The 18,235-nt window shown below is 48.9% G+C and overlaps 1 protein-coding gene across 4 annotated transcripts in view; it reads right to left on the minus strand.

Annotated features, from left to right (window-relative positions):
- LOC127575708 (glycerophosphodiester phosphodiesterase domain-containing protein 5-like) overlaps positions 1 to 18,235 on the minus strand; it is a 217,065-nt gene that overhangs the window by 39,790 nt on the left and 159,040 nt on the right. For all 4 annotated transcript variants that reach the window (XM_052025691.1, XM_052025690.1, XM_052025692.1 and 1 more), the window contains 5 exons: positions 14,014 to 14,112; positions 9,984 to 10,077; positions 7,528 to 7,673; positions 1,797 to 1,879; positions 956 to 1,106 (listed from right to left, as the gene is read on the minus strand). In XM_052025691.1, coding sequence (XP_051881651.1) covers positions 956 to 1,106; positions 1,797 to 1,879; positions 7,528 to 7,673; positions 9,984 to 10,077; positions 14,014 to 14,112 — 573 coding nt within the window. The remainder of the gene's footprint in view (positions 1 to 955; positions 1,107 to 1,796; positions 1,880 to 7,527; positions 7,674 to 9,983; positions 10,078 to 14,013; positions 14,113 to 18,235) is intronic.

The raw sequence follows: 18,235 nt of genomic DNA on the forward strand, positions 1-18,235 counted from the left end.
TCTTGTTCTGCCTTGTTTCCCCTGGGAGACAGTCACACCATCTCTCCACAGGAGAGCAGACTGATAGGTTTGGACCCTGTGGGGAGGTAAGAACCGGTCGGGAGGGAGATTGGGATTGAAACAAGGAATTGACCAAAGGTAGGACAGACGTGGGAGTGCACTCGTAGGGTAAGGGGTTGGACAAATTTGGATTGTATTCTCTGGCGCGTCAGAGGCTGAGGGGAAATCTTTCAGAAGTTTATAAAGTTTTGAGAGGCATAGATAGCATAGACAGAGTCTTTTCTGACTGTCTACCTGATCTTTGCCTCTCATAATTTTAGTAGAAATATCAAATACGTGAGGGCAAAAGTTTTAGGTGAGAGGGGGAAAGTTTAAAGATGTGCTGGGTGAGTTTTTTTTACACAGAGAGTGGTGGGTGCCTGGAAAGGGGCTGCCAGGGGTGGTGGGGGAAGTAGATACGATGAGAGGCTTTTAGATAGACACATGAATATGCAGGGAGTGGAGGGATGTGGATCACGTGCAGGGTGAAGACATCATCTAATTCGGTATTGTGTTCAGCACAGACATGGTGGGCCGAAGGGCCTGTTCCCGTGCTGTACTGTTCTATGAGTGCAACACCTCACACTTCTCCAAATTAAATTCCTTTTGCTGTTCTCTGGCCCACTTCCCGAGTTGGTCTCGATCCCATTGTAAACTTGGATAGCCCTCTGAACTGAGGAGAAATCACGGCACAATCGTAAACGGTCGAACCTCTCCAGCTCAGAGCTGGCCGGCCGTGGAGTGCACTGAAGGGAGGAGACGGAGAGACCTTTGGTTCAGGAACGGGTGGTAAAGTGGACGAGACACCAGACTCCCGCCGCCCTTGCATTCCCGGATCCCTGAGGATTTTCCCCATCCCACGTGGTTGGAGGTGAGGCTGCAGCTGAGCGCTGTGGACGGTCGGGCTCCGACCCACCTGGAAGAACCAGCGGCCCGCATTGAGCTCCCTCAGATCCGTCCAGTTGAACATGGCGGCGTTATCAGAACCTCGGCCGGGGAAGAGCTCTTGCACGTTGGTCGTCCGTCGGAGAGTGGGGTCATGCACCAGGAAGGGGACTCCGTCGTAACTGGAAGAGAGGGGACGGAGGGGGGAAATCAGCCAGTACACCAAGGCATCTGCCAAAGACAAGAAGGGCGGGCATTTCCTGGACGCACCGGGGCGCCTGCTTTAGCGAGGCTGTTGCGGTGGGTGAGCAGTGCACAGCAAGATCCCATCCACTGCTCAGCAATCCCGACCTTGGGCGTTGCACACTCAATGTCTCAGGAACAGCTTCTTCCTCTCTGCCATCAGATTTCTGAACAATCCATGAACCCATGAACACTACCTCGTTACGGGCAGGCACGGAAGTGTAGCAGTTAACGTAACACTATTACAGCGCCAGTGACCCAGGTTCAATTCTGGCCGCTGTCTGTAAGGAGTTTGTACGTTCTCCCCGTGTCTGCGTGGGTTTGCTCCGGGTGCTCCGGTTTCCTCCCACTTTCCAAAGATGGGTTAGGAAGTTGTGGGCCTGCTATGTTGGCGCCGGAAGTGTGGCGACACTTGTGGGCTGCCCCCAGAACACTCTACGCAAAAGGTGCATTTCACTGTGTGTTTTGATGAATAAAGATATCTTATCTTATTCCTCTTTTGCACTATTTATTTAGGTTTGTAACTTACAGTAATTTTTATGTCTTGCACTGTACTGCTGCCGCAAAACAACAAATTTTGCGTCATGTGTCAGTGACGATAAACCTGAATCTGATTCTGCGGCACACACCTGATGGTGACATTGACAAAGAAGCCGTCTGCTCGCTGATCGACCGCCCTCCGGAAGGACATCAGGGTATTCTCTGGGGCTAGCTGAGGAGAAAAAGGCATAGGACACAGGGATTACCACAAAACCAGAGAGGCCAATCACTAGGTGCTCCATTCCAAGGTGCAACCCCGTTCCTTGAGTGATACAGCACGGAAACAGGCCCTTCGGCCCAACTCACCCATTCCGACCAAGAGCTAAGTCCTGTTTACCTGCGTTTGGCCCATATCCATCTAAACTTTTCCTATCCATGGACCTGTCCCAATGTTCTAATTGTACCCATCTCTACCACTCCTGGCAGCTCGTTCCATATACGCACCGCCCTCTGTGTGAAAAAGTTGTCCCTTTAAATCTTTCCCCTCTCACCTTAAACCTTATCCCTCTAGTTTTAGCCTCCCCTACCCTGGGAAAGACACCATGACCTTATTGATGCCCCTCATGATGTTATAAACCTCCATAAGGTCACCCCTCAGCCTCCTTCACTCCAGGGAAAACAGTCCCAGCCTGTCCAGCCTCTCTTATAACTCAAGCTCTCCAGTCCTGGTAACATCCTGGTGAATCTTTTCTTCATCCTTTCCAATTTAATGACTATCCTTCCAATAGCTGGCCAACCAGACCTGTACATAATACGCCAAGTGTGGTCTCACCAACATCTTGTACAGGACAGCCCCATGTGAATCCTCCCCTAACCTCCCTGCTTTGAAACTATGCTGTAGGGCCTTCCAAATACAAAATGTTTAACACCTCAGACAGCACTGCCTTGGAGCTCCAGAGACCCAGGTTCAGTCCTGACCTCCGGGGCAGTCTGTGTGGAGTTTGCACGTTCTCCCTGTGACTGCGTTGGTTTCCCCCGGGTGCTGCAGTTTCCCCCCACATCCCAAAGACGTACGGGTTGATGGGTTAATTGGTGGCTGTAAATTACCCCTCGTGTGTGTGTGAGGGGTAGAATCTGGGGAGGGTTGATGGGAACGTGGGGAGAATGAAAACTGGGATTAGTGTAGAGTTGGTGTAAGTGAGTGGTTGATGGTCGGCACAGACTCAGTGGGCCGAAGGGCCTGTTTCCATGCTGTAGGACTCCACGTCTCGTCTGAAAAGCCCCCCGATCCCCCCATACAACGAAAATCAATGAACCTGCAGCTGCTGAAAATCTGAAATAAAAACAGAAGATGCTGGAAACACTCAGCAGGTCAGGCAGCATCTGTAGAGAGAGAAACAGTCAATGAGACCCTCCATCAGAACTGGAAAGGAGAGAAGCAAGTTAGTCTAGGTGTCAGAGAAGGTGGAGAGGGTAATGGTTGGAGCAAAGAGAAGGTCTGTAAACAGGTGAGATAATGGTGCAGTTAAGCCTCAGTTGAGCTCCTTCGCCTCTGTAATGTGTTGCTAATGTTGTACAACGTTGTGTAATCTGGCTTACAGGGACACACAGGACAGAACGTACAAATTATAAAAGGACAAGGAGGCATACAAACAGAAAGAAAGAGGTAATTATCTAAAGTTGGAGCATTCGGTATAGAGTTACCTAGACCGCAACGTGTCCAAGCTCACCACCCCAACATGCAAAACTCCCTCAGGAATTGGTTAATTGGTTTGTTATTGTCACATGTACCGAGGTACAGTGCAAAACTTTGTTTTGAATGCCATCCATACAGATCATTTCATTACAACAGTGCATCAAGGTAGTACAAGGGAAAACGATAACAGAATGTAGAATAAAGTGTTACAGTTACAGAGAAAGTGCAGTGCAGGCAGACAATAAGGTGCAAGGCCACAACGAGGTAGATTGTGAGGTCAAGAGTCCATCTTATCGTACTAGGGAACCATTCAATAGTCTTATAACAGTGGGATAGAAGCTGTCCTTGAGCCTAGTGGTACGTGCTTTCAGGCTTTTGTATCTTCTGCCTGATGGGGGGTTGGGGGGGGAACAGTGGTGGGGTGGAGAAGAGAGAATGTCCGGGGTGGGTGGGGTCTTTGATTAGGTCGGCTGCTTTACCGAGGCAGCGAGAAGTGTAGACAGAGTCCATGGAGGGGAGGCTGGTTTCTGTGATGGACGAGCCTCAAGCTAGAATTCTTTGCAACCTGACACCACAACCTTCCGAGCCGGAGAAGGGATCGATCCCACGTATGTGAAGGGACCATGTCGAGGGCTGTGGGGATCTCACCACCTCCCTGCTGCCACCTAGAGTCCACACATCAACCCACACCTTGGTGCTCAAGAAAAGGGTTTTAAATTACCAGCAATATTCACAATGCCCACATGGTGGCGAAAGGCAGTAACTTTTAAATAATGCTAAAATGAAATGTTTAGGCATTGGAATCGGCACTGATGCTCTCTGTTCATGCTTACACTGAATTATTTATTACGTGTTTCACAGGACAGTGAAGAGGAGGCTTTACATTGTTCAAACCCAGGCTGTCCCTGCACTGGAGAGGGGCAATACTCCATCTATATCTGCTGGGAGTGTGTGATGGGATAGTGAAGAGGGAGCTTTATTCTGTGTCTAACCCGTGCTGTCCCTGTCCTGAGAGTGTGTGATGAAAGAGTGAAGACGGGGTTTGATCCGTGCCCTGGGAGTGGGTGATGGAATGGTGTAGAGGGAGCTTCACCCTGTGTCTGACACCGGGAGTGTGTGATGGGACGGTGCAGAGGGAGCTTCACTCTGTGTCTGACCCGGGGAGTGTGTGATGGGACGGTGTAGAGGGAGCTTCACTGTGTGTCTAACCCTGGGAGTGTGTGATGGGATGGTGCGGAGGGATCTTCACTGTGTGTCTGACACTGGGAGTGTGTGATGGGACAGTGTAGAGGGAGCTTCACTCTGTGTCTGACCCCGGGAGTGTGTGATGGGATGGTGTAGAGGGATCTTCACCCTGTGTCTAACCTGGACTGTGAAACATCTACTGAGAATGTCACAGACCAGCTCCCGATTGTCAGTATTCCTCACTCTGCTGACTGCCCCAGTATAATGTCCTCTCCCACTGTGGAAATATTCCAGCTCCTCATTTCTTGCTGACAGGAAACAGGCATTAAAAATAGAATGCAGCCTTCCTTAAACATTTTTGTAGCAACAAATTTTTATGAAGGATAAGAACACGAACAGCACATTCTCTCATTCCCTGGAGGAACGGTTCCGAGGCAGTGTAGACTTTGTCCTATTTGTGCAGGAAGTGTTTTAAAAGGCTGCTCTGACAGCAAGGGAGAGCACGTGAATGTCTTGTGCTCAGCACGCAGTGATCACTTGGGAATCCTGCTGCCAACACATTCCTTTTTATCCTTTAACTGTGGCTCAGAGCCTATAGGTTGTGTGTTCGTCCCACCTGCCACGGTGCGACAGCAGGTAGAGCCACCGACTCTCGAGACCTAGGTTTGATCCCGACCTGCGGCGCCATCTGTGTGGAGTTTGCACGTTCTCCCTGCAACTGCGGGGGTTTCCCCCACCCTCTCCACATCCCATCACACACTCCCAGGGCACGGGGAAAAGGGAAGCCCTCACCACATTCAAACCATTCCTCAGTGTGCACTTGTTGACCCCGGATCGTTCACTCCCAGGAGAGTGAGCCATTGAACTGGTTGCAATGTTGAAACTCCCCAGTAATACAGAGCTTGCAAAAATGGCAAAACTCAAAGGCACGAGGGGTGCAGCCACTCACCAACACATTGTGCTCAATGCCAAACAATGCAAGTCTGCATAGATGGCCTTGCGATGATTTTAGGCAGCCCATTACCATGGTAACCATGCCATTAAACCAACCAGGGCCCAGGAATACAACACCACACAAATCTTCTGCCAAAAGCAGCTATGATTCAGAAACGGACCTCAGAGGCCTTTTGGACAGTGATGCTCCATGAATAGGCAGCCACACCCCACACTCTCAGAACAAACTGTCCACGTTGTATCACCGGCTCCCAAGTCAGAAGGTTGTGGGTTGAGGTCCCGCACTAGAGGCTCGAGTGTAAGAGTCCAGGCCAGCCGGTGTGGAACTGGAGGAGTGCTACACTGTTCCTCAGGGGTGAGGTAAAGCAGACATCTGCATGTCTTATGAGGATAGGTTGAGCGAGCTAGGGCTTTTCTCTTTGGATACAAGGAGGATGAGAGGTGACTTGATAGACGTGTACAAGATGATAAGAGGCATAGCTCGAGTGGACAGTCAGAGACTCTTTCCCAGGGCGACAATGGCTAACACGAGGGGGCATCATTTTAAGGTGATTGGAGGAAGGTATAAGGGGGATGTCAGAGGTAAGTTTTTTACACAGAGAGTGGTGGGTGCGTGGAACGCACTGCCGGCAGAGGTTGTGGGGGCAGATACATTAGGGACATTTAAGAGACTCTTAGATAGCCACATGAATGATAGAGAAATGGAGGGCTATGTGGGAGGGAAGGGTTAGGTAGATCTTAGAGCAGGATAAAGTGTCAGCACAACATTGTGGGCCAAAAGGCCTGTACTGTGCTGTAGTGTTCTATGTTCTATGTTCCGTGGTCTCTGATCCCATCTTTCCACACAGACTTGCTCTTAGTTTCCCTTCGACACTCTAAATCCCCAAATTTTTTCACCCAGAAGGTGGTCAGTATATGGAATGAGCTGCAAGTGGTTGAGGCAGGTATATTAACAACATTTAAAAGACGCTTGGACAGGTACATGGAGAGGAAAGGTTTAGAGGGATACCGGCCAAACAAGGGCAAATGGGACTAGCTTAAATGGGAATCTTGGTCAGCATGGACCAGTTGGGCCGAAGGGTCTGTTTCCGTGCTGTGTGACCCTATGACTCTATAACCCCCTCCAGATTCTACCACTCATCTACACACTTTACTGTCCCAATCAACCTACCAACCCGCATGTTTCTGGGATGTGGGAGGAAACCGGAAACAGGGAAAATTACAGGGAGAACATGCAAACGCCACACAGATGGGACCAGAGGGTGGGATTGAACCTGGGTCGCTGGAGCTGTGAGGCAGCAGCTCTACCAGGTACACCACCTGTTGCAGAAAGAAAAATGTATTTTCTTTGATACCTCTGACAAGAAACTGTAGATGGGGACGGATTAACTGGTGACCAGCAAACCCCATTCAGGTTTATTGTCACGGGCAAACCCAGGGTATAAATGCCATGAAAATTAGCTTTTTGTAACAGCAGCACAGTGCATTACCCAGGCCAATGGGAATCTTGGTCAGAGAGTATGCATTATGAGGAGAGACTAAGGGAGCTAGGGCTTTACTCTTTGGAGAAAAGGAGGATGAGAGGAGACATGATAGAGGTGTACAAAATTTTAATAGAGTGGACAGCCAGCGCCTCTTTCCCAGGGCACCAATGCTCTTGTAATGGGTGGGAAGTTCAAGGCAGATATCAGAGGGAGGTTTTTCACCCAGAGAGTGGTTGGGGCATGGAATGCGTTGCCTGGGGTGGTGGAGGAGGCAGGTACATTGGTCAAATTCAAGAGATTGTTAGATAAGCATATGGAGGAACTTAAAATAGAGGGATATGTGGGAGGAAGGGGTTAGACAGACTTAGGTGAGGTTTAAAGGTTGGCACAACATTGTGAGCCAAAGGGCCTGTATTGTGCTGTACTGTTCTATGTTCCATGGACCAGTTGGGCTGAAGGGCCTGTCTCGTGCTAGATGGCTTCTATTTCACTGGGTGGTGGACCAGGCTGGGGCAACGTCCTGCCTTGGTTTCATTGGTCCTTCTGCCCGAGGTTACCTACCATCGGCAGCCCCCGGTTCCCAATGACGGCTGGTCTCCGGCCCAGCTCCTCCTTGTTCATGATGCACGGCGAGTGGATCACCAGCGGCAGCAGGTAAAGGGACAGGAGAACTCCCAGATACAGCAGCAGCAGGAAACCCTGGAACACTGAACGCAGACCGGAGAACACCATTAGTACGCAGGAAGCAGACGGCCTGTAAAAGCGGGAAACAGATACCAACCCACCAGGGCAAATGCAGAACTAGCAGGGCTGATGGGAATGGGCGTAGACTCGATGGGCTTTATGGCCTCCTTCTGCACCTTAAGAAAATACACAGGAAAACTCTCATCGCGTTTAATGGCAATTACCATGCAGACACCCAAGGACTGGGAACGAGGAGGGGCAAATTTTTTACGCAGAGGGTGGTGGGTATATGGAACGAGCTGTCAGAGGAACTGGTAGAGGCGGGGACAATTACAATGTTTAAAAGACATTTGGATGGGAGCAACGCACAAAGCGCTGGACAAACTCAGCAGGTCGGGCAGCATCCATGGAGGGAAGTGACAGTCGACATCTCAGGTCGAGCCCTTTGGACAGGTACATGGTTGGGAAAGGCTGAGAGGGATATGAGCCAAACGCAGGCAAATGGGACTGGCTCAGGTGGGCAACTTGACTCTAAACCTTAACTCCACGACTCTAAGGAGGAGATGTCATTAGGTTATGGGATAGTTTCACTGGTTACTGCATTGAAACAGGATTGTGACTTCTTAAGGGATTTGGAAATTTGCTGTGTTTATCCCACCGTGATGAACCAAATTCATCACGGAATTTTCGGGCTGTGCTAATGATGCTGTGGCCAACTTACTGTGGAGATTTCGGCTCCTGTGATACTGGTCAGCCAGCAAAGGGACAAATGAAACCATGGAGACACAGGAGACTGCAAATGCTGGAATCTGGAGCAACGCACAAAATGCTGGAGGAACTCAGCGGGTCGGGCAGCATCTATGGAGGGAAATGGACAGCCGACGTTTTGGGTCGAGACCCTTCACCTGGACCCTTCAGCAACTGAAATCATGGAGTCTCATTCCTGCAACTAGTAAATTATTGCAAAAGGTTTCTAAATATAATCTCTAGCACAGTAGTGTAGCGGTTAGCGTAACGCTATTACAGTGCCAGCGACCCAGGTTCAATTCCGGCCGCTGTCTGTAAGGAGTTTGTACGTGCTCACTGTGTGTCTGCGTGGGTTTCCTCCCACATTCCAAAGACGTACGGGTAAGGAAGTTGTGGGCATGCTATGTTGGCGCCAGAAGCGTGGCGACACTTGTGGGCTGTCCCCAGAACAGTCTGCGCAAAAGATGCATTTCACTGTGTGTTTCGATGTACATGTGACTAATAAAGAAATCTCATCTTATCGTATCTGATTAACTTTCTGTTTTCTTCTCTTTCCAAATCCAATCTTAGTTCCCTTCCATCTTTTTGTATCCAATCTGAATTCACCCAGTATCCATTTCCAGCACTTGTGTTTCCTTTACAGTTCCACAATCCCACTGTTGGTGCTGTGGGACACAGAGGGACCCAACACCCTCTCTGCAATGTTACCAGCTCACACTTTCCAATGATTTCAGATTAATGCGAGCTGTTGCATTTTAGTCAGACAAACCAGGGCAGGACTTTACACAATAAATGGTAGGGCCCTGGGGAGTGTTGTAGAACAGGGAGGCCCAGGGATGCAAGTACATGGTGCCTTGAAGGTGACAACATGGTAGACAGGATGGTGAGGAAGGTATTTGGTACACTTGGTTTCATCAGTCAGAATATTAAGTACAGGAGTTGGGATGTCATGTTACTGCTATACATGATGTTGGTGAGACCACAGTTGGAATTCTTCTCATTGCCCTGCTACAGGAAGGGTGCCATTAACCTGGAGAAGGCGCAAAAAAGATTGACAAGGATGTTACCAGGACTGGAAGGCTTGGATTATAACTTTTTTACCTGGAGCGTTGGAGAATTGAAGGGTGACCTTACAGAGGTTTATAAAATCATGATGGGCATCGATAAGGTGAACAGCCAGTCTTTCTCCCCAGGGTAGGGCAGCCCAAACCAGAGGGCATAGGTTTGAAGTGAGGGAAAGATTTAAAAGGGACCTGAGGGGCAAGTTTTTCACACAGAGGGTGGTGGGTATATGGAGCGAACTGCCGGAGGAAGTGGTTGAGGCAGGTACAATAACAATATTTAAAAGGCATTTGGACAGGTACATGGACAGGGGCCAAATGCAGGCAAATGGGACTAGCTTAGATGGGTGCCTTGGTTGGCATGGACAAGTTGGGCCGAAGGGCCTGTTTCGGTGAATCATGAGTCTATGACTTGGGAGGGCAAAAAATCGGGCAGAAAGCTGAGGGGAAGGTGCTGGAAAGTTCTGGGCCAACGCAGGGAAGGATGTGGTCTCTGACCGAGGAGACAAGGTGGACCGTACGTACCCATTCTCTCCGATCGGGCAAACTGGCCGGCAACCAGCCAGGCCAGCAGCGTAACCACGGCAACTGCGCCAATGTGCAGGAAGGGAGCGGTGGCCTGCGAGGTGGGGGGAAAGAAAGATTGAAGTCAGTCATGGAGACGGCACCATTTTCAGTGACCACACTCACTGAACAACCCTCCCCACCACCGAGGACATCTTCAAGACGCGTTGCCTCAAGAAGGTGGCATCCATCACTAAGAAACCTCAACATCAGGGACATGCCCTCTTCTCGTTACTACCACTGGGGAGGAGGTACAGGAGCCTGAAGACCCACACTCAATGATTCAGGAACAGCTTCTTCCCTTCCACCATCAGATTTCTGAACGGTCCATGAACACCACCTCGTTATTCCTTTTTTGCACTATTTATTTATTTACTTTTGGTAACTTATCGTAACTTTTATGCCTTGCATTGTACTGCTGCCTCAAAACAACAAATTTCACGACATATGTCAGTGATAATAAACCTGATCCTGATTCTTAAATCCACAGCCTGATACACTAACATAGTAGTGTAAGGGCAGGCATGATAGTGTAGCGGTTATTGTAACACTATTACAGCACCACGACCAGAATTCAATTCCGGCTGCTGCCTGTAAGGAGTTTGTACGTTCTCCCCGTGTCTGCGTGGGTTTCCTCCGGGTGCTCCGGTTTCCTCCCACATTCCAAAAGATGTACTGGTTAGGAAGTTGTGGGCATGCTATGTTGGCGCCGGAAGCGTGGTAACACTTGCGGGCTGCCCCCAAAACACTCTACGCAAAGATGCATTTCACTGTGTGTTTCGATGTACATGTGACTAATAAAGAAATCTTAACTTATCTCATTTTATCTTAATCCGGCACAGTGTGGGCTCTCGGAGTTCCAGATCAGCAGACTTTCCAGACCATTGGATATAATTTCTATACATAGCCCAACGCACTTTTTATTTTAAGATGTTATACAGTATTGTAATACATTTTCCAGTGAACCAGGTAAGTTTAAAGGGATTGAAGGAAGCAGGGCTCCAGGGAGCGGAAAGGGAGCTTGACAGGGATCACCTGGTGAGCCAGATGTCAATCCACTGGAAGACTTGGATGGCAGATTATTAGAATTTTCCTGATATGTTTTGGGAGACAGAGTATTTTTCCAGTGCCTGGAGCAGACAGCAAAGAAGAAATTCCAGCCAGAGACTTGGACAGTAGGCACAAAAGGAAACCGTTCTATCCAGCGTTATACAGACCTTCTGTCCAGAATTCTATGCAGTTTTATAGAACTCTGGCTAGACCACACCTGCAGTATTGCATTCAGTTCTGGTTGTCCCATTACAGGGAGGATGTGGAGGCTTTGGAGAGGGTGCAGAAGAGGTTCACCAGGATGCTGCCTGGATTAGAGGGCATGAGCTATAAGGAGAGGTTGGACAAACTTGGGTTGTTCTCTCTGGAGCGGCGGAGGCTGAGGGGAGACCGGGTAGAGGTTTATAAGATTATGAGAGGCATAGATAAGGTAGACAGCCGGTATCTTTTTTCCCAGAGTCGAAATGTCTAATACTACATTTAAGGTGAGAGGGTGAAAGTTCAAAGGAGATCTGAAGGGCAGGTATTTTTAACAGAGGGTGGTGGGTGCCTGGAATGTGCTGCCAGGGGTGGTGGTGGAGGCAGATACGATAGAGGCATTTAAGAGGCTCTTAGGTAGGCCCATGGATGTTCAGAGAATGGAGGGATATGGACATTGTGTAGGCAGAAGGGATTAGTTTAGTTAGGCATTTAATTACTAGTTTAATTAGTTAGGCACAAGATCGTGGGTCATAGGGCCTGTCCCTGTGCTGTACTGTTCTAGGTTCTATGTATCCATGGATACCGAGGTTCCTACAGAGACTAATCCCACTTTTCAGTTGTTGACTCGACCCACGGCTCACCCACTGCAAATGGCTTTAGCTGGAGATATCATGTATGATTGTAAGCACCAAACTACATTACTGAGGAAACAGTCCTCGAAAGGATGTGGAGGAGATTTACTGGGACCGGAGACTAGCCAGGCGACACAGCAGTACAGCAGGTAGTGCTGTTGCTTCACCGCTCCAGCGACCCAGGTACAATCCCGACCTCCGGCGCTGTCTGTGTGTGTGGAGTTTGCACGTTCTCCGGTGCTCCGGTTTCCTCCCACATTCCAAAGATGTGCGGGGTTGGTGGGTTAATTGGCCCCAGTGTGTGGGTGAGGGGTAGAATCTGGGGGAAGTTGATGGGAATGTGGGGAGAGTAAAATGGGATCGGTGTAAACGAGTGGTTGACAGCAAGGAATTGGTGCACTTGTTTCAGTGCAGTACATCTCGACGAATTTATGACTTTAGTTAAGTTGGATAGACTGGAGCAACTACCAGTCATCTTTATCAGACCACTGGTGGTTAAGAGAAGATTTAATCAAGGCACTTAAAATTCTGAAAGCTTTTCAAAGACTAAATAAGGATGAACTGTTTCCAGTGGTAGAAGGGTTGGTGACAGAGGGCAAGGATTTAAGGTAATTGACAAAAGCTTGCAATGGAGCGGAGAATTATTTTTACACAGCACAGATAGAGCCGCTGCCTCACAGCTCCAGAGACGCGGGTTCGATCCCGACCTCCGGCGCTGTCTGTGTGTGGAGTTTGCACGTTCTGCCCGCGACTGCGTGGGTTTTCCCCGGGTGCTCCGGTTTCCTCCCACATCCCAAAGACGTGCGGGTCGATGGGTTCATTGGCTGCTGTGAGTTGCCCCTGGTGTGTGGGCAAGGGGCAGGAGAATCCAGAGGTGCAGCAAATGGTGTGATCTGCCTTGATATCTCCCATCACCCAAGTTCGGTTCTTAGCTCCTGTGCATCCTGGGTGCTCAGGTTTCCTCCCGCACTCCAAAGGCAAGCTCATCGGTAAGTTAAGTAGTCACTTGATAAGTTACTCCTAGCCAATTGGTAAAGTACCTCAAGTGTCAGTGCATGGGAGAAGTAAGGGAAGTTGCCTGGGAGAGAATAGGTTCACTGGAAATTATTGGGGGAATGGAAGTGATAGGATTGCACTGAGAGCTAGCATAGACGCAATGGGCTCAATGGCCTTCAAGAAAATATGAACTATGAAATTCTGTGTTGTGGGAAGTGCTGTCTGAAAGGACAGCAGAAGCAGATTTAATGGGAGCTTTCAGGAGGAAAATAGGTAATCGCTTGAAAAGGAATTATTTACAAGGTTATTTCCCAGGTTAGAAATGTCTAATACTGGAGGGCAGGCACGGTAGTGTAGCGGTTAGTGTAACAGTTTACAGCGCCAGTGACCCGGGTTCAATTCCAGCCGCTGTCTGTAAGGAGTTTGTACGTTCTCCCCGTGTCTGTGTGGGTTTCCTCCGGGTGCTCCGGTTTCCTCCCACATTCCAAAGACGTACGGGTTAGGAAGTTGTGGGCGTGCTATGTTGGCACCGGAAGCGTGGTGACACTTGTGGGCTGCCCGCAAAACACCCTATGCAAAAGATGCATTTCACTGTGTGTTTCAATGTACATGACTAATAAAGATCTTATCTTATCTTATGCATTTAAGGTGAGAGGGGGAACGTTTAAAGGAGATGTACGGGGCAAGTTTTTTTACACAGAGAGTGGTGGGTGCCTGGAATGTGCTGCCAGGGGTGGTGGTGGAGGCAGATACAATGGAGGCATTTAAGAGTGTTAGACAGACACATAAATATGCGGGGAATGGAGGGAGATGGATCATGTGCGGGCAGAAGAGATATAGTTTAATTTGGCATAGCGTTTGGCACAGACACGGTGGGCCCTGTTGCAGTGCTGAATTGTTCCATGTTCTATATTATGGGGATGACGTGTAACTAATTGGAGAGATCTCTCGAACAGCCAGCAAGAATGGGAAGGGCTGAATTGACTCCTTCCACCTGGCACCGTTTCCCAATAAATAGGAAAGAGACCCATTGCAATTGGTCAGACCGCGAGAGGGAAAGTCAAAGCAAACCAAAGGGAACCAAGAGGTTACACAAGAGCATGAACACTGACTTGAAATGATATCAGAATAATATCCCATTCCTCCTTCCACATCTGGTTGACTGATATCATGGCCACGAGCAGGGTCACCAAGATCACCGTCAGTCCAACCTGCAAGAGCAGAGAGAGTCTGTAAAGATCGTGAGAAACTGAAGGGGGAGCAGGAAATTCATTTCTGCTCCCCCATTTCACAAGATCATGCCAAACTTTCACCTCAGTACCACTTTCCTGCACTACCCCAAAACTCCTAATTCCAATAATATTCTTTGAAAATAGCATCACAGGTGGATAGGGTCGTGAAGAGAGATTTTGGCACATTGGCCTTCATCAATCAGGGCATTGAGTACAGGAGTTGGGACGTTATGTTGAAGTTGTATAGAACTTAGTGAGGCCAAACTTAAGAGTATTGTGTGCAGTTTTGGTCACCTACCTACAGGAAAGATATCAATAAGAACATAGAACATTACAGCACAGTACAGGCCCTTCGGTCCACTATCTTGTGCTGACATTTTACCCTGCTCTAAGATTTATCTAACCCTTCCCTCCCACATAGCCCTCCATTTCTCTATCATTCATGTGCCTATCTAAGAGTCTCTTAAATGTCCCTAATGTATCTGCCCCCACAACCTCTGCCGGCAGTGCGTTCCACGCACCCACCACTCTCTGTGAAAAAAACTTAACTCTGACATCTCCCCTATACCTTCCACAAAACACCTTAAAATTATGCCCCCTCCTGTTTGCCATTTTCGCCCTGGGAAAAAGTCTCTTACTGTCCACTCGATCTATGCCTCTTATCATCTTGTACACCTCTATCAAGTCACCTCTCATCCTCCTTCTCTCCAAAGAGAAAACCCCTACCTCAATCAACCTATCCTCATAAGACATGCTCTCCAATCCAGGCAGCATCCTGGTAAATCTCCTCTGCACCCTCTCTAAAGCTTCCACATCCTTCCTGTAATGAGGCGACCAGAACTGAACACAATTCTCCATGTGTGGTCTAACCAGAGTTCTAGAGAACTGCAACATCACCTCATGGTTCTTGAACTCAATACCCCAACTAATGTTGGCCAACACACTGTACACCTTCTTAACAACCCTATCAACCTGCGGGTTGATCAACCCTTTCAACCCTATCAAACTTGAAAGAGTACGGAGAAAATTTACATGGATGTTGCTGGAACTTGAGGACCTGAGTTACAGGGAAAGGTTAAATAGTTTAGGACTCTATTCCCTGGAGCGCAGGAGAATGAGGGGAGATCTCACAGAGGTATACAAGATTATGAGGGGTATAGATAGGGTGAATGCACGCAGGCTTTTTTCCCTAAGGTTGGGTGAGACAAGAACTAGAGGACATGGGTTTAGGGTGAAAGGTGAAATATTTAAGGGGAACCTGAGGGGAAACTTCTTCACTCAGAGGGTGGTGCGAGTGTGGAACGAGCTGCCACTGGAAGTGGTGGATGTGGGTTCAATTGTAACATTTAAGAGAGGTTTGGATAGGTACATGGATGAGAGAGGTAAGGAGGGTGATGGTCCGGGTGCAGGTAGAAGGGACTATGGGTCCATGAACCCATAAACACTACCTTATTAATCCTTTCTTTTCGCACTATTTATTTATGTTTATAATTTATAGATTTTTATGCCTTTGCACTGTACGGCTGCTGCAAAACAACACATTTCACATCATATGTCAGTGGCAATACACCTGATTCTGCCCTTTTTATTTCCTTGTCTGCTTCCAACTATCACCCACCCACCTCCGTCTCCCAACTCCACCCCTCCCCTCCCCCACCTGCCAATCATTGTTCACCCCTCTTGGCCCACCTATCACCCACCGGCCCCTGTCTCAGCCCTCCCCCACCCCTCCTCTTTATACTGGCCATCTCGTCTCTCCACTCTCAGTCCTGATAGAAGTATCTCAACTCCTTCCCCTCCACAGATTCTACTCGGGTTCCTCCAGCAGTTTCTTTTTTGCTCCAAGGATTCACCATCCTGCAGGTGAAGAAATGTCTTCATTTCTTCTCATCTGAGTCCTGAACGACTGACTTCTGATTTTGAGACTGACTCAACCTTTCCTCCCTCACACAAGCCTTTTGGAGAAACACAGGAAAACTCAAGAATAACCCAACCCTCCCACACTCCCAGAACAAACACATTCACCATCTCACGGCCAAGAAAGCTCACCAGAGCCTCTACTTCCTCAGGAGGCTAAAGAAATTTGGTTTGTCCCCTTTGACTCTCACCAACTTTTACAGATGCACCATAGAAAGCATTCTATCTGGATGTATCACGGCTTGGTATGGCAACTGCTCTGGCCAGGACCGCAAGAAACTGCAGAGAGTTGTGGACACAGCCCAGTGCCTCACAGAAACCAGCCTCTCCTCCATGAACTCTGTCTTTACCTCTCATTGTCTTGGTGAGGCAGCCAGCATAATCAAAGACCACACCCACCCGAGACATTCTCTCTTCTCTCCTCTTCCATCGGGTAGAAGATACAGGAGCCTGAGGGCATGTACCACCAGACTTAAGAACAGCTTCTACCCCACTGTGATAAGACTATTGAATGGTTCCCTTATACAGTGAGATGGACTATGACCTTACGATCTACCTTGTTGTGATTTTGCACCTTATTGCACTGCACTTTCTCTGTAGCTGTGACACTTTACTCTGCACTGTTATTGTTTTTACCTGTTCTACATCAATACACTCTGTACTAACTCAATGTAACTGCACTGTGTAATGAATTGATCTGCACGATCGGTTTGCAAGACAAGTTTTTCACTGTACCTCGTACAAGTGACAATATAAACCAAAAACCAATACCAATCGGCAGCTTCCGCATCAGGAGATAGTGAGTTCGAGTCCCACATCAGCACAAAATTCTACGTTTTGCAGTTGATAGAGAGCCAACTGTTAGAGGTTTTGTCTGACCCACAGAGGAAACCATCTCTGCACCTGTCCCATCAAGCCCAGTGAAATTTCTGCATGCTTCATCGAGGAATGAACACTACCTTGGACTATATTCAACACACACAAGATGCTGGAGGAACTCAGCAGGTCAGGCAGCATCTATGGAGGGAAATAAACAGTCGACGTTTCGGGATGAGGCCCTTCACCAGGACTGGAAAGGAAGAGGCCGGAAGCCGGAATAGGAAGGTCAGGGAAGGGGCGGGGGAAGAGCACAGAGCTGGCTGGCGATAGACCGGGTCCAGTGAGAGGGGGAAGGTAGGTGGGTGGAGGAAGGGGGGATGAAGGGGGAATGAGGTGAGAAGCTGGAAGGTGATAGGTGGAAGAGGCGAGGGCTTGGAATCTGGTAGGAGAGGGCAGCAGTGGACTGTGGAACAAGGGAGGAAGAGGGGAAGGAGGGTGGGGGAACCAGAGGCAGCTGATGGGCAGGTCGTCAGGGGGAAGGGAAAGGCAAGGGGTGAGGGGGGACACAGGAATGAGAGGAAAAACAGGGGTGGGGGCAAAAGGGGGACAAACAAAGGGGATGGATACTGCAATAGCGTTACACTAGCTGCTACACCACCGCGCTATGTGGTCAGTGCACTAAGGGGAAAACGGTGGCTCTGTGTAACATGGGGCCTCAGAGATAACAGCATATTGCAACAAGGAGATTTGGGATGGCAGAATTAAAAGCCACTTTACCTTCACCGTTCCATGGAGACCAACGTAAAATAGCAGAGATACAAGGGAAACCGGAAGTACGTTGGGCAGGAGTAACTGTGGAATACTGGGTCGGTTTCAGGACCACTCATCCAGAGGCCACAATCTTTGGCCCAAATGCCCGAGACTGCAGGTGAATTAAAATCCAATTACTTAAATACATGATGATGTCAGACTTTGTGGGCTGGTGTGAGACGACCACACTTTGTTGAAGCGGCACAGGGGCACAGCTGGTAGAGCCGTTACCTCACAGCGCCAGAGTCACAGGTTCGATCCCGACCTCGGGCGCTGTCTGTGTGTGGAGTTTGCACCTTTTCCCTGTGACCGCGTGGGTTTTCTCCGGGTCCTCCGGTTTCCTCCCAAAGGTATGCCGGTCGGTGGGTTAATAGGCCACTGTAAATTGCCCCCAGTGTGTGGGTGAGGGGTAGAATCTGGGGGGGGCTTGATGAGAATGTGAGATTAGTGTAGGGAAGACATGTAAATGGGTGGTTGATGGTTGGCACAGACTCGGTGGGCCAAAGAGCCTGTCTATGTGATGTTTCTCTCTATGACTCTAAAAACCCATCTCATT

The sequence above is a fragment of the Pristis pectinata genome, chromosome 11 (assembly GCF_009764475.1).
Source record: "Pristis pectinata isolate sPriPec2 chromosome 11, sPriPec2.1.pri, whole genome shotgun sequence".
Taxonomy (NCBI): Eukaryota; Metazoa; Chordata; class Chondrichthyes; order Rhinopristiformes; family Pristidae; genus Pristis; species Pristis pectinata.